General features: G+C 39.2%; 1 protein-coding gene across 9 annotated transcripts in view; it reads left to right on the top strand.

Annotated features, from left to right (window-relative positions):
- The window catches only part of PCM1 (pericentriolar material 1), a 74,239-nt gene that overhangs the window by 41,903 nt on the left and 16,332 nt on the right, over positions 1–16,004 (top strand). For 4 of the 9 annotated variants that reach the window (XM_019552589.1, XM_019552588.1, XM_019552592.1 and 1 more), the window contains 10 exons: positions 219–393; positions 1,012–1,367; positions 2,684–2,854; positions 6,370–6,426; positions 8,712–8,884; positions 8,970–9,098; positions 10,668–10,788; positions 12,107–12,244; positions 12,488–12,621; positions 15,003–15,137. In XM_019552589.1, the coding sequence (XP_019408134.1) occupies positions 219–393; positions 1,012–1,367; positions 2,684–2,854; positions 6,370–6,426; positions 8,712–8,884; positions 8,970–9,098; positions 10,668–10,788; positions 12,107–12,244; positions 12,488–12,621; positions 15,003–15,137 (1,589 nt within the window). The remainder of the gene's footprint in view (positions 1–218; positions 394–1,011; positions 1,368–2,683; positions 2,855–6,369; positions 6,427–8,711; positions 8,885–8,969; positions 9,099–10,667; positions 10,789–12,106; positions 12,245–12,487; positions 12,622–15,002; positions 15,138–16,004) is intronic. The other 5 variants (XM_019552591.1, XM_019552597.1, XM_019552593.1 and 2 more) reach the window with 3 other exon arrangements.

The following is a 16,004-nucleotide window of genomic DNA, read 5'->3' on the forward strand; positions in this document are numbered from 1 at the left end:
AAATTGCATTCATGCTGAGAGCTATTCAGCGATGGCTGACATTGGGAGAAAAATCCTCAGTATTTTTGTTTCATAGCCACTGCTTGTGTCGTTCATCTGTTGTTATCGAGTTGTGTCCTATCCCTTCCGTCTCTAATAATTACTTAAATACTACGTGATCTAATATTGCATGCTTCTGTACACATGCCATGTTTTTCAGTTTTTATTTACTCTGACAGGTATCCATATCAACCCTGCTTTTCCTTCTGGTTTTGGAGATTTTCCACAAAACGTTACCTCACTCAGTCAACAGCAACAGCAGCAACCATTAGATCATAATGCTTCTGGAAAAACTGAATACATGGCATTTCCAAAGCCCTTTGAAAGTAGTTCTTTCGGAGCTGAGAAACAAAGGTATTTTAACTTTATATTAGAATTCACCTTTTTATCCTTCTTTACTTGTAACTTGTGTTTTTGGGAACACAATTAATATTAAAGTTTTTGCCTTTCAAATAAACCATTGAATTCAAGGGTGAATTATATGTTCTTCTAATTTCCTGTTCTCTGGCTAGCTTTGTCTTTCATGTATTGACTAAGAAAATTGTTTTTTATGTATGTGAGCAAGTTTTGGTTTGCTTGAAAGCTGTGCTGGCTAGAATCGGGCACGCTTTTTTTAAAAGAGGTTTATAGTTAGAAAAAATATTTCCCTACTTATAAATCCAGGATATGAGTTTAGATATGCCTTCTTTTATCCCACTTCTTTTGTTTTTTTATATTAGAATATATTGTTCTAACTAAGTTGCCCTACTTCAGCTATTTACTACTTTACCATAGGGAAACTGTGGGCTTCACAAAACAGCTGTTGTGCCATAACTTTTTGAATAAACTGTGGCCTGCAGCTAATTCACTTTTATTTGTTTATGCTTGGGACATGTAATCTGCATATCACAACTGGACTGATTTATGCAGTTCCTTCCCAAAAACACTGTGTTGTCGCGTGTTTATTTTACAGCTGTTTTGTATCTTCATCAGGTGCCAGAGACAACCAGAAGAGGAACTGGAAAATGGATCCAGTTGGCCTAATGACAGCCAGGAAGGAAGAAAAGAAAAACAGTCATTTGTGAAGACAGGGTATTCATTAAAAAACATGGCCTCTGGCAATCACAAAAATCCATCAGATACCAGCAGGAGGAGAAGAGAATGTGATGAAGAATCTTTGGAGAGCTTTAGTAGCATGCCTGATCCAGTAGATCCAACTACTGTGACTAAAACATTTAAATCCAGAAAAGCGTCAGCACAGGCCTGCTTGGCATCTAAAGATAAAACGCCTCAATCAAAGAATAAGAGGAGGAGTTCTACACAACCTAGAAGCCAGGCTAAAAATACTGGTAGGTTTTAAGAAGGTCATGTAGCATTTTGATTGCAGCTTTAATGGCTCTTCAGATATTTTCTTGATTGTAGTTGGTATCCATAACAAATGAGATTTTTGGAATGTGCTGTGCTGGAAAAGAGGCCAGATTTAAAGAGAGGAGGACATATAGGGCAAATTGAGCAGATGATTTCCCCTAATTCTTGTATATGTTGATGGCCCACACAAGGAGTGGGGAAAGGTATGGAAAACTAACATCTAACAAAGGTGGCAATGAATAGTAGTTTATTAAACAGGAAAGGCTGATTAGTCCTAATAGAGAAACAAGCTTAAATTGATGTTTGATTTAATTTTCAAAGATGTTATAAATGTGCATCAAATACATTAGTGCTGATAAGAGTGCTTTTAAGTTACCAGTACACTTCTGCTGTAATATTGGTTTGAGAATCACACATCTTGCAGACTCTCTTAGCAGAGGTGTACCTGGGTTGTTCTGTACCCTGGGCACTAGCAGTGCATGGTGGGCAGAAGCTACAGCTAGCAGTGGCAGAGGGAGCCAGGCCAGCAGTGTGGTAGCTGTTCTTTTGTGTCCCCGTTGCTCACTCGTTAGTACAAAACACCTTTTGTAGACGAGCCTACGAACTTCACTTCATAAATCTACTGGACATGGACTTAATACAGATGTTGGATTTATGACGCATTATAAACCTGCCTGCCATCTGATAACCCCAGGTAGCCTGATTGCATTTTACTAGCTACCTTGTATCTCAGTTCAACATTTTCCATCCCCACCCACCCAACAACCTGTCTCTCACCTATTTGTCTCCCATTCCCTCTGAACCTTACTGCCACACATTTGCATTTTCACAGAACTGCATTTTGGCTTCTATTCCACTGAGGAGAGCACATAACACCAACAAACTCTCCGTATGCCTGAAGAAGGGTGTTTGTGCCTGAAAGCTTGCAAAGAACAATTTTTTTCCAACTATTTAGTTGGTCTAATAAAAGATATCACATCTACCCAAAGAACCTTGTCTGCCTATTGGAATTCTGTATATAATAGTACTGGTGCCAATGCTTTGAAATGGATATTGGAAAAAATTAGGTCACAGAAAACAGGATAAGGGAGGTAACAAGGTAAAATATATATCTTGTAATGCAGTGCTGAGAGTGATAAGATGATTTAGCCTTGTTGGCCTTAAATCTATGGATTTTTATTTTTGTGCACACACTAGAAACTGTGCTTTGATAGACATTTGAGCTGCTATTAAACTTGACTAGGAACAGGTGATCTTAAGATTTCTTTATCTATAAAGAGCCACTTCTTCTTTACAGAAGGTTATGAAAGTGCCAGTGCCTCTAGTACCTGTGAACCCTTCAAGAATAATAAGAATAAGCATTCCACACAGAATGAAGAGGTTGTTCAAGGAAAAGTGTTCAGCAAAAAGAATCAGGAACAGCTGGAAAAAATAATTAAGTACAGTAGATCTACGGAAATGTCTTCAGGTATTTTTTCCCCCTTAATACTAAGTCTTTCTATAAACTAGGTTTTGAAAGATTTTTCAGGATGGGATTTTTCAAATAGTTTGTGACTTGATTATAAAACCAGAATCACTTTTAAGAGAATGATATTAGATGTGATTTAGAAAGGACACGCTACTAATACTTAGCAAACTTTTTTTGTTATTTTTCAAAATACTGTATACACTGGTACTTGTGAGGCAGAAAATGACTTTGAAGTAGACAGGTTATTTAATTTTTTAATATGATCTTGAAACACTGAACTGTAATCTACTATAAAAACATACATCGAGAAATATGAAGCTACTTGCACATGTTTCATGGGAAGTGCTAGCTAATTAGACTGTCTGATGTGTTGCACATGAAGTTTTTAATTTTATATTGGACAGCCATTCATTTTTTCTTTCTGATCAATTTTAAAGGGATACTTTTAGGAGCAAAATAATTTTTAGTAAATCTTTACCTCCTACTAGTATCCCTCAAATTAGTATAAATTCCTTACATGTTACCATTTCCAGTCCTTACTTTTTGTGCGAGTCTCAAGCTGGTTCATGAAAATGCTCATTTTCAGGGGTGTCAAATTTGAATCAGATGGGGAGAGCTACATTTTCTTCTTTCCAGTGCCCACAGGTCACACCCCTTCTCCCACGCTGATAGCCCCAGTGGAAGCTGTGCCACCAGTGCTGGGGCTTCCTATAATGACAAGTAACAGCTTGACCTTCTGGGGGCGGGGGGTGTGCATGCAAGTCCCATGGCAAAGCCTCTGCCTGCTCTACACACCTGGAACTATGTGAGGAACAGGTGGGTGCTTTGCCCTTTTGCCTCGGGAGACTTTCTGTGAGCCCAGTCTCCAGTCCTGTCAGCTGCCCTTTGCTGTCAGCTCTTCCTAGTTAGGCAGCTGACCCAGTCTGGGGAAGAAGCAGGGAGTGGTGTTTTCTGCTGCTCCACTCCCCTCCCCTCCTGGTTTGGTAAAGCCTCTGACCACTGTACTGTTGGGACTGCATGCTATGTTCCCTCAAAGGTATGTAGTGATCCATGAGTGTGCTGCTTCTGTCCGATAGTGTGCCGCTTGTGAAGTTCCCAATGGGCCTGAAAAAGGAGCCTGCCACATAGGCTTAGCTTAGAGTTAGCTTTTCACTGAGATGGCCTCAAACAAAGGGCCAGCGCTATTCTGAAGGCTGATCCCAGATAGAAATGGGAAGACCAAGCAGCAGGAAAATTCCTGACCTGGATTTCCGAAGAGTGTACAGGCTGGTGGGGCCAACCTGGTAATGCAACCTGCCCCCAGGCACCAGCTTTCCCAGCAGGGGCCAGACCCCCACCCTCCTTCCAGCTGGGAGGAAAGCTCCTTTGGAAGGTCTGTATACACTGAGGTCAATCTCGCCGTGACTCAGAAACAAGCGAGTGGCTCTGAGCGATTTCCCCCGCATTGGAGGTGCTCAGGCAAGTCGAGGGAATGTGCTTTTGGTGGAGCTGCACAGGGGGTCAAAGATCCCATACCTATTGACCCCACCCCCACCTTGCAGTTGAACTCTGCCTCTGGATAAATGCCAAAGCTAGGCAATTGCTTTCAGCCTACCTCAGGTTGAATCTACCCCAGCCCCTGCCTTGGCTTGGGGAGGAGCCGCTGCCTGCCCTGCACTACTCTCTCTCCCTGCGGGGATGTCAGTGTAGTGAGGAGCAGAGTGGCCCCTGTGCAACCAAGCAGTAACTTGCCAGCAGTGAGGTGTCCCACACTGGCTCTGGTGCCTCTGCTGCACTCCATGCCCAAAGTTTACAGGAAGCCGCCCCACAATTCCTTTCCAGGCGGGTGCGCAGCATTAAAAAGTTAGTGTGCAGCATTAAAAAGTTAGTGCGCAGCAAGATTTTTTTTTATTGTGCACAGCCGTGCACACGCGCAGTTTAGAGGGAACTTTGACTGCGTATGGCTGATCTCTCATGGTCGTGGTGGTGTTTCTGCCTGTAGGGCTGCTGGGTTTGCCAGTGCTCCAGCTCTGCCACAGGAGTCCCTGAAGTAAGAAACGGGCTGGGAGCTTTGTCCTGCTGCTCCCTTCCCGTCCTGGTCTGGGAGTCAGCAGCCATGGTGAGACGGGACACAGACAACCTTAGCGGCAAAAAGGTCAGAGGCTCCACCACTGCAGCCAAGGCTGCAGCTCTGGCTGTGACGGCATGGCATCCCACAGCAGCAGCCTGTGTCCCCAGGCTAGCCAGGGTGTGGATGGCTCCAGTGCCACTGCAGACAGCAGCTGCTGTTGCAACCAGAGACTGCTGAACTGGGTGTTTTGATCTGGACTCTGACCATAGTGATGGGGCTTCTGCTCTTGGTATTGCTCTCAAGGCACTGGCTGCTGCCATCAGAGCTGGGGCAAATGATCTGGTCAGTAGGCTAGATCCAGCCTGCAGGCTGTATGTTTGACACCCCTACTATATCTAAATGTCATTTTTACATTAGTTCAGTGCTGTGGAATTTTAGATTGCAAATGACCATTGTAAGGAATAGCTAATGTCAAACATACTTTTTTTACCCATTTTATCTATTGGATTTCTCTTAACTCTTTGAAAGATACTAGTTGTTAGGTTTGATAGAAGAAATGGATTAATCCATTTTTAACTGCCTCCCTCTGAATTCCCTTAAGCATGTGTGCGTGTTTTTGTTTTTTTTTCTTTTTGGCCTTTATGAAATTTGTGGGGGATGCACTTAGCGTGTTTAGAATAAATACATTTATTGTAAGATCTTCCACTTAGTCAGGCTTAATGAATTGGTTCCAATTAGTTTTATTTCTGGTACTAAGTATATAAACCATAAAGAGCAAATGCTGTTCTTGGAATTGCATCTGATGATACCTTATAGTACTTTAGCATATTTTGTAGAACAGCATGATGTGGGTCATAATGCCTGTTAATATGGGTGACCAGATAAATTTGCAAAGGATTTTTTTTGCAACTATTTAGTTGGTTTAATAAAAGAGATTGCCTCTACCCCAAGAGTTTTGTCTGCCAGATAAATTTATATTTCTTTTTTCTAGTTGAGGTAAGTAGTTTTATTTGCTTAACAAAAACAGCAACAGCAAAGTCTGTCAGCCAAGAAGGCTACTTAAATTTAGAGATTTAGTCTGAGTCAGGTTTATATTACCAACTTCTGCTCACATAGATGCATTGTGCAGAGCTGTGATCTTTGCCTAACAAGCTAGAAAAATCTCTGCTTTTTCCCCACACTAATATACCTTGTTTTGCCTGGGCAAGGAAGGTTGAGTGGTGCTTCACTATACTGGTACAAAGCACAGCTTTATCAGTGAGTAGCTGCATCCATGCTAGGAGCAGACTGCTGGTGTAATACACTGGTATTCCTAGACGAGTAAAACTCTCTTATTTTATAAGCATAGCCTTGGTGTTGTTTTAATGACTAAAGTAGTCTTCCTCCCACTGTTTCATATAGAGCCTGCCTTTACTTCTGGTATGTGTTTTTGTGTTTATCACTGTCTGTCCCCACTTTCCTACAGCACATGCTAGGAGAATACTGCAGCAGTCTAACAGAAATGCATGCAATGAAGCTCCAGGTATGCATTAACTGCTTAGCTTCAGAACTGTCCTCTGGAACTTCTTACTAAAACTTAATTGTGTTTCTTGGTTATTTATATTTAGTGAATCAGTTTAATGCATACTACCTTGTATGTTATTTTTTAAAAAGTTGGGGTGGGGGATTATTTGCTGAGTATTTTGTGCCCTTACACATTTGTCTGCTCTACTATATAGCTAGTTGCTTTATTAACTGCTTTCAATGCAAAATATGTTTAGTATGTACACCAAAATACAATAAATTGCATTCAATAGGCATTCTGTTCTTTTTAAGGTTTAAGCAGACTTTGCATTTCTTGAAAGTTTTTTGTACCAGTGGATTGTCCTGCTTTAAGTACCTGTGACATATGCAAGATAAAATGTTAACATCTTTTTCCTCTGGGACATCACTATGTATATTACTTGTGGATCATTCAAGCTTAATTGCAAGCCATTCCAGTGCCAAGCCTCAGACTGGTGCTCTCTGTGGCCACCTACTTGCAGAGGGGCCGCAATGCAGCTTGGAAAGGCTACATGTATAAATGCCTGAGCTGCCTCCATTTTGATCTGGGTTAAAACCCAGGACAATCAGGACCACCTCAGATGAGATCTCTGTTTAGTCCTGCACCTGTAATAAATTGTAGACGGGTACCAGCTTTATGGTTTTTCATTTACCCCTCAAAATAACATTATACATGTCATCATGTGTTGAAAGACTACTATTATATTTTTAGTATTTAAACAGAATTCTAGCAGAGCTGTATAAATTTGCTCACATCATTTCAAATTGTAAAATTTTAACTTTTTTTTTTTAAATAATTCAGTGAACTCTAACAAAACTACAGATAACTATTTTAATTACAGAATAAAAAAGAAAGTCAAAACCATATCGCTTTAGTACTTCATTAGTTAAAAGTACTAAGGAGTGGATCATTATTGCAGTGAGTTCTCCAATTCCTACATTCATTCCTAACTTTTTAGCAAAAGAATAAATAAACTTCTTAATTTTTTACAGAACAGTATTTTGCTTAATGGAATGGGATACATAATGCATATAGCCAGTGCTGTGCCCTTGCACAGCCTATGAAGGATCGTTTAAGTGTAGCAGAAGTTTGATGTGAGCCTTTATCAACTTTGAATTTCACCCTTAGTGTGCAGAAATCAGATTCAAACTTAGATTTTTTTTTCCTTCAAACTTTGAGTCCTTTTTTAAATTTAGAAATGAGCTCAAAACAGATGCAAGGTAATGCATTAATAAACTTAAGGATTTTTTGGGGAGGCACCCAAATTCAAATCGTTTAAATCCTGTTTTCAACTGGTGTTGAGTACCTACTATGTGAAAAATCATCCTTAATATTATTGTATTTTCTAACATATCCCATGCCGCCATATAAAATGTACTTTTTTTTGGAAGGCTAAGAGTTTTTAAAAAAAGAGAGATTTTTCCAGAGTCATAACTTAGTTGGTCTTTTTGTTAAGACACTATTCTATGCTGTTCTCAGGACTACATCAGTTTTTGGCAAATTTTATGTCCATTTGAGAACTTCTGTGAAAAGATGAACACTGCCCTGCACCCCCTCCTACTTGCTGGCAGCCAACTTCATAGCACAGTATTGTTGTGTTCTACATGTACAAAGAAAATCAGCTTCTCAACTTAACGTGTACCCCTCACTTTTGGAGGGCTGATTTCTGGTGGGTGGGGGGCAGGGAAGGTGCATCTGATACACAAGTAGATATGGCATGGGAATGAGGGGCTGGAAAGACCTCCAGATAATCTAGTCCAGTTATCTGTACTGAGGCAGGACCAAAGAGCTGGTTAGCCACATTAACCTGAAGTCAGATGCCGTGGTGCCTGTCAAAGTTGATGCACTTCTGCAGTTATTCTAAGGTGTCACCTAGTCCTACCTTCTGCCTCAGGCAGGATCAGGTAACACTTAGTAGATCATCCTTGAAATATGTTTGTTACAGATGTGTGTGCACTATATTTCTATATGTACCCACTTTAAAGTTATCATTCAGAATTTTAAAAAGCATAAAATCTAGATCAGGCTTCTGATATGTGAGTGTATGTCATAAGTTAAATTATTTTATATGCAAGTGATTGTCTGAAGACAGTTAAATTTCATTGTGTGTGAACCCCTTTTTCTAGAAATAGCTTTAAAGAATAATAAACTTGGCTGTTTAACAAACTGTTAATTTAATAAGGCACAGTCTTCATATATAATTAGGATATGCATCAACAGAGAAAATTATCAAGATAAAAACTGAGTCCTTTATCTTTCTGCAGAAACTGGTAGTGATCTTTCTATGTTTGAAGCTTTGCGGGACACCATTTATTCTGAAGTAGCAACTCTTATATCTCAAAACGAATCTCGTCCACATTTTCTTATTGAACTCTTCCATGAGCTTCAACTCCTAAATACAGATTACTTGAGGCAAAGAGCATTGTATGCATTACAGGTACCCACACCAAAAATTGAATTAAGTTTATGAACTGGATAAGCTGTCTTCACAGTATAGATTTAAGATTCCTTATCTTATTTAGGATATAGTTACTAGACACATATCGGAGAAGAATGAAAAAGGAGAGTGCATGAAGTCACTGAATTCAGTAACATGGATTGCATCAAACTCTGAACTTACTCCTAGCGAAAGTCTTGCTACTACTGATGATGTAAGTGGGACTTTTTATTATTCCATCCTTTCCGGTTTCTGTATGGACACATGTGCTGGAATAATTACCATAGTGACTTGATTGTTCCAAAAACTATCATGGCTTACGAGCAGCCAGACCTTGTATGAAAAAGCTTGTTAAAGGTTATCTTAACATGAAAATGTATTAAGTTTGTCAAGATTCTGTTTATAAGACAACTAGTGTTAAAGTTGGTAAGGTGGCCTACAGTGTTTGGAAACAGTGTACACTACAGCTTTAAAAAAATCCAGATTTCTTACTGATATTTTACTTGGTAGAAAGTCAAATGAGACTTAGAGTGTGGACAGAAGTAACAGTTGAAAAGTTTCCAGATGAAATTCACTTGGAAACATTTCAGTTAGAGTACATGTGCCCCTCTTCTGTTTCTGACTCGAAAGTTTTAGGACACCTTAACCACCTCTAGTACCAGCCTTCAGGCACTAATGCAGGCTGCAGTGATCACTCTTCCTGCAGAGATGAGAAGCAGAGAAGAAGGGAGAGTGGAGAAGTATGGCATAGGTGTGGTGGCAGATCCCTGTCCCAGCGTCAGCTTGCATGAGTCTGACACTCCAGCTCCAATTCCCTCTCCCTGCCCTCTTCACCTCTTAAGCCAACAGAGAAAGGTAAAGGGGACTGGAGCTGAAGGGCTTGTCTCCTGTGGCAGTGTGGGTCTAAATAACTGGGAAGTGTAGGGGGAGGTAGGGAAAGCCTGGCTCTGGGTCTGGGGAAGTGAGGAGTGTCACTGGAGGCTTACTCTGGTTCCTGGGGCACTGCCAAGTTCCAGTGGCTGGACGGTTGGCAGGGTGTCCGTGTGGTCTCCCTTCTCCATTCTCCCCTCCATCCAGATGCAACAAAAACTCCTTCCTTCCTTTCTTGTGTCCTTGAGACAAGGAATTTAGCAGAATTTGCAGATTTGTTGGAATCTGACATGGTCACGACATGAATGCTTCTGCCATAGCTTGCAACAAAAAATGAAATGCTCCAAAATAGTACTTCATTTCATGAGGTAACTCTTTTGAAGTGTTTTTGGCACTTTTTAAGAAAGTTTCAGAAGGCTTGTGTGGACAGCTGGCCCTTTGAAATGTCTCAAATGCGTTTCATGGTTTCATAGTTTGAGACATTTGAATTGTTACGTGTCCACACCCTGATATTCTACAATTGTTGCCATTATAGTTAGTCCTGTGTCTCCACCCCCCCCCCCCCCACACTATCCAATGTGCTTTAGGGAAGGGAGGGAGGAAGAACTTGTGTGTGGGACAGAATACAGGGTGATGGCAGCACTTAAAACCAAAATCCTGAATACACAAGACTTGCTTTCTGTATTGTGTGTAAGAAAAACTGACACTAATGCCTTTTTCCAATCTTATCATTTATAGTTTTGTTATAGAAGCAACCTGAAAAACTTAGTTCCTTTAAAGTGAGGTCATTCCCAGTAAGAAAGTCTGGAAACAAATTTTATAGCCTTGAGGATCAAGTAAAAGAAAGCTTGCCAGGCTATTTGAGAGACCTTGCTTTATGCTTATTTTGTAAACATTTGTTCATCTCTTTCAGGAAACTTTTGAGAAGAACTTTGATACAGAAGCATGTAGAGACTGTGAACAAAATGATGCAGACAATGGCAGTACCATGTCTACATCTTCAAATTTTGAACCCTTTGCCACTGATGATCTTGGTAACCATTATATTATATAATTCACAATGTTTTATGTAATACTGCATTATTTAATAATTTATGTACCAGCAGTTTGTAAAACGCTTTCTCTAAGAGTTTGTAGAAGGTTCTAGTTTGTAAACTAATTACTGTATTTACTCGAATAAAAGATGACCCTGATTATAAGACGCTCTCCCTATAATTCAGTTCTATATATGGAAAAATTATAAATGTATTAATTTTTCCACTTATAGATTCTGCATATGGAAAACTTATAAATTTGTTAATTGTTCCATGTACAAAATTTAATTATTGGAGGTTTGCCTTGAATTTGTCCCTTTCAAATTTGAAAACAGTAACCTTGAAATTAAACCTGGTTGTAGCATTTGCATATAATATACCTATACACTTAGTTTATCAGAATTGATGTATATTACTTTTCTTTAAAACTGGTCCAAGTCTTAGCACAGGTATTCCATAAACACACTTTCGAGCAGCACTTTGGCACCTACATGTATGTAGTACAAACTATTTATGATATTAGTCCAAAGCCACAGGCTTGTAATTTACCATATAATTCATTGGATTGGGCCCCACCAGAGTCAACACCATGTCAGGCTACAGTGACCTCACAGCTCAGCACTGGTCCTTATGTATGTAGTAATCCAGATAGCATATGGATCTGTTGGGGGGGCCTAATTAGTCTTCGCCCCTGACTGGAACCAGGTATTTTTGTCATGAGTCCTAAGATGCTGCAAAAAATTGTATGCAGGTGAGGCACCCTGGCAGCTTGTTCTGGCTCCACCTCATGGAAGATAGGGGCACACTAATTATAGGTACCAGGCTGAGAGAGTAGGTGACAGAGGATGAACTGTATGTGATGTCATGGCTCACCGTGATCAGAAGGACAGTCAGCAGTGAGGGGTACTGTGCTTAATGGGCACTACTGTATGTCTTATTCAGATGGGGTACAGCAACCTGTTCTTGTAGGTTCCCATCTGCATGTTTGCCCAATATGGCCTCTGTTTTATAGTCATGCTCAGTTCTGGGTGCATGTAATCAACTTCATAGCTGGTTTCCATTGCTAAGCCTATGCTGCTTTTGGCAGCAGTTTAATGATAGACAGTGTGTTTAGTGAGATTTCCTTGTATTCAGTTACAAGATGAGGGATTTTTTTCCCCATGCAAACCTCATCTTGCATATGAGTAAATACAGTAGATGTCTAGAATTTAAACAATCATAGCTTTAATTTAATTTTACAGTTGTGTATTTTTTGTGTCTCTGCTGGTGTTCATCTAGATTAAAAACTGTTCTCAGGAAACTTTTGTTCTCTGTATAGGTAACACTGTAATTCACCTAGATCAGGCATTGGCTAGGATGAGGGAATATGAGCGTATGAAAAATGATGCTGATAGTATTCTTGACCCGGAGGGCTGCTCTGGTAATCTTCAGGGTGCCTCTGCTGCTAAATTAGAAGGTATGCATATTTTTATGTAGTATTCAGTAGTAATTATGAGTGTAATTATAGTATGGGTGTAAGGAAAAATTCATTTGACTAGTTTGCATTTCTATCTTGAGTATATTGCAATTTTAGTTGTATATGATTATTATCATAAGCACAGTTTATTATTTTATTGTCCAGCTAGGTACATAGAACATTTTTAAAGCTGATATTCCTTTAACTAGGAAATTGTGATCTGAATATACATTATTTTACAAGGTCCAAGTACTGGTGAGAGTCTTTGTGTACCACAACCTAGCGAGGTTTCTACTGTTCCATGTCCTCGTATAGATACGCAGCAACTTGACCGACAGATTAAAGCAATTATGAAAGAGGTCATTCCTTTTCTGAAGGTAAGAGGTCCTGTTTAAATAGTAAAAATAACATGTTGAAAGGACCTGATTTTTTTCCATCAGGAAAGCATTTATACCGAAATTATGAAATAACATCATCTCCAAATTGTAAATGGAGCTTGAAATTGAGACACATTTCTGACCGTATATGTATATTCTAAAATGAACCTTTCTATTTCCATTTGTAACATGTATGATGTTAAAAGCACAGTATCAAAGCACGATATTAAATGGTGATTTCTGGTGGATAACGTTCTTTAAATGAAGTGTAATTTTGAAGATCTTTGTCTTATTCAAAAGATGCAAGTGATATCAGAGACTTTTCCATCTTGAAATTGGGAAATTCATTGTCTTTGGAAGCTATATGTGGCTGACTTTAAAAACATCCAAATGACTCGCCAGACATCTTGGTACATAAATTCAAGCAGGGACCATTTCTTTTCAAGATGCAACAAAGATATAGCAGGCTTTCACATATGTCTGACTACATACTCACTTTTGAAAGTCTGATTTTTTTTTTATTTTTTTTTTTGTACATGGCTGCCAAATTCTATGACCTAGAAGGCGGTCTGCACATTCTTTTGGCTTCCCTTTCATCAGTTTGGTTGATGTATTTCTTTGGTGAGCTAATAACTTTAAATATATGCTTTATTTTCTTAAATGGAAAACATATGTAGAATTTATAAACCCCATAACAATGCTTGGAGACTTGCTTTGAATCCCTCTTGATCAGAGATGTGGGGTGGAAAATTTTCCAGTACTTTATTTTTCTGTGGGAAATTTTCCATTTCTAAAAATTAATTGTTTCATAAAAATCATTAGTAACAATTAATGGATGACAATACAATATTAGGCAAGCTTGGCAGTTTCAAAGTTGTAGTAAATGTTTTTCAGGTGATTATCCTGAGGAGGTGTGTGAGAGAGTACATACATGTTTTATTGATTTGTAAACAGGAGAGTAAATACACTTGCATAATAATCCAAACCAAAAATCAAGTTATGAATTCACCTAATTGGCTGTGCAGGTCAAATCAAAGCCAAAGCATGGCATATCATACACAGGTCTTTGGGTGTGCCAAAGTTAGTGTCTCAACAGTTTTCAGTGCCTTTGTTTGTTTTTTTCCTTAAATTTAAACAAACAATGTAAGGGAAGTACATGCTGTTGTATATTGTCTTTACATTTTTACAAATATTTCAATAAAAATAATTTATTTCCACATAAAGCTTTGAGTTTGTTTGAGTATAACATTTAAATCACATTAAGTGTGCTGTATTTAATTTTTTTCTTAATCAAATTTCAGTTCAAATACTTGTGGCTATCTATTGGGACATAAAATTAACATGGGGGTACTTTTTTAGTTGTGTCTACTAAATATAAGTCAAATAAACATGCTAAATTAGACATGGGGTGCAGCAGCGTGAAAAATGTACAGGTTTCCCTTGTTTTATGTGGGTTCTGTGTGTGAGAATTCACTCTTATGCAGTGACCTTATTTATACCAAAAATTCATTATATGCAAGGTAAATTCACTCTGATGTGATCAGTGTGGTGGAAACCCGCAGTCAGCTGCTTTGTACAGTGCATTGTGGGAGTGATGTGCACCAAAATATAGTCTCCTGCATGGGTCTGTGCTGCTTGCTCATCTGATGTGTTTCTGTAGTTGCCATCCCCACCAACTAAATATTCACTACCACCCTGTGCTTGTGTGTACTGTCTGCTGTTGGTGAGGACCAAAATTGCCTTGAAAAAGTGGTAGAAATGGGTCTGGGCATCAATACAGTTGAGGTCTTGGAATGTATTCCTATTTGTTACATTGTAAAGTGGGTTCCCTTGACACAAATTCGAGTTGTGCGCTGTTTTCCAGGAATGCATGTATAGCATAAAGCAAGGAAAACCTGCATGTGTTCTAGTCATCTGACAAGAACTACAGTAGGCATACCCTGTGTATACTGGTGGCTTACTACTGTTCTTAAAAGCTGGGGCTTGAGAGGTATTCCTATAAATTTAAAAAGCCTGCAAATATTTAGATACCTCATAAAAGTATTCCCCAGCCTATACTTTATTAACAATGATCGCAGTCCCATAAGAATATTTAGATTTTTCTCAATCTTGAATGACGTAACTACTGGTGTATTGGGAATGTAGAAGGAAGCTGGATGGGTATGCATATAGTTAGTGCCATAGTCCCTTTTGTGGGGACACTTAGTTATGACAAACTAATTTTTGGATGGATCATGTCAGTGGGGTACAACTTTAACTGTATTCCCAGACTGTTACAGCCCTGCAAAATTATCTTTGAATAGGAGGAGATTCAACTTATGGCATAGTCAACATTTTAAGTGGTGAAAGGCCAACTTCTCTTCTTTCTGATATTTGCTTAGGAACACATGGACGAAGTATGCTCATCTCAGCTATTGACATCAGTAAGACGTATGGTATTGACGCTTACGCAGCAAAATGATGAAAGCAAAGAATTTGTGAAATTCTTTCATAAGCAACTTGGTAGCATACTGCAGGTTAGTAATAGTCACAACAGGTTTTTTGATGATATTTTTATGTGGATAACTTAAACCATATGCACTATGTAAGGCCTGATTTTCAAGAGTGTTAAGTAACTTGCTTCAGCCCTAAATTTTTACTCCAATACACTTTGAGTGGCATGGATAGACATTTCCCCCTTCTTTGTGATTTTCATTAATGAAATATTACCTTGTTTCCTCATTTAAATATCACCTCTGCTCTTCCAGTCTCATCACTGGATTAGAATTTTATCTGGATGGCAGTTGTGTAAGTGTCTTTCAGATCCTAAATTACTAGTATCTTATGAGCCAACAACTACCAGCACAGTTGCTGCGATCTAGCCTTTTGGTAGTTAGTCCAAACTCAAGGATTTGATTATGTAAATTGGGCTATGTTTTATTCCTGTCCAGAAACTACAATGATTGTATTGTTGAAAACATGGAGATCTGCATCTGTAATGTTATGGCTCTTCCATAGTAGAATTTGTATTAAGCAAATAGGTTGGCACTGTCCTCTGTATGTGAATGAACATGCTTTTTTGCAGATGGTAAACACATCACAGAATAGGAACAAACATTTGTATTAGAAATAATACAGCCCTGTGAAGAAATAAAATCTTCTGAGATTATTTGTTTAAAGGATAAACAAATTCTCAGTGCCGCATTTCAGGAGGGATGTGGGCAACATGGAGAAGGTCGAAGGAGGGCCACTCGCATGATTAGGGGGCAGCAGGGCAGGCCCTACGAGGAGAAGCTACAGGACCTGAACTTGTTCAGCCTCCATAAGAGAAGGCTGAGGGGGGATCTAGTGGCCTGTTACAGACTAGTCAGAGGGGACCAGCAGGCACTGGGGGAGTCCCTGTT

This window comes from Crocodylus porosus, unplaced genomic scaffold, assembly GCF_001723895.1.
Source record: "Crocodylus porosus isolate Cpor-Errol unplaced genomic scaffold, CroPor_comp1, whole genome shotgun sequence".
Taxonomy (NCBI): Eukaryota; Metazoa; Chordata; order Crocodylia; family Crocodylidae; genus Crocodylus; species Crocodylus porosus.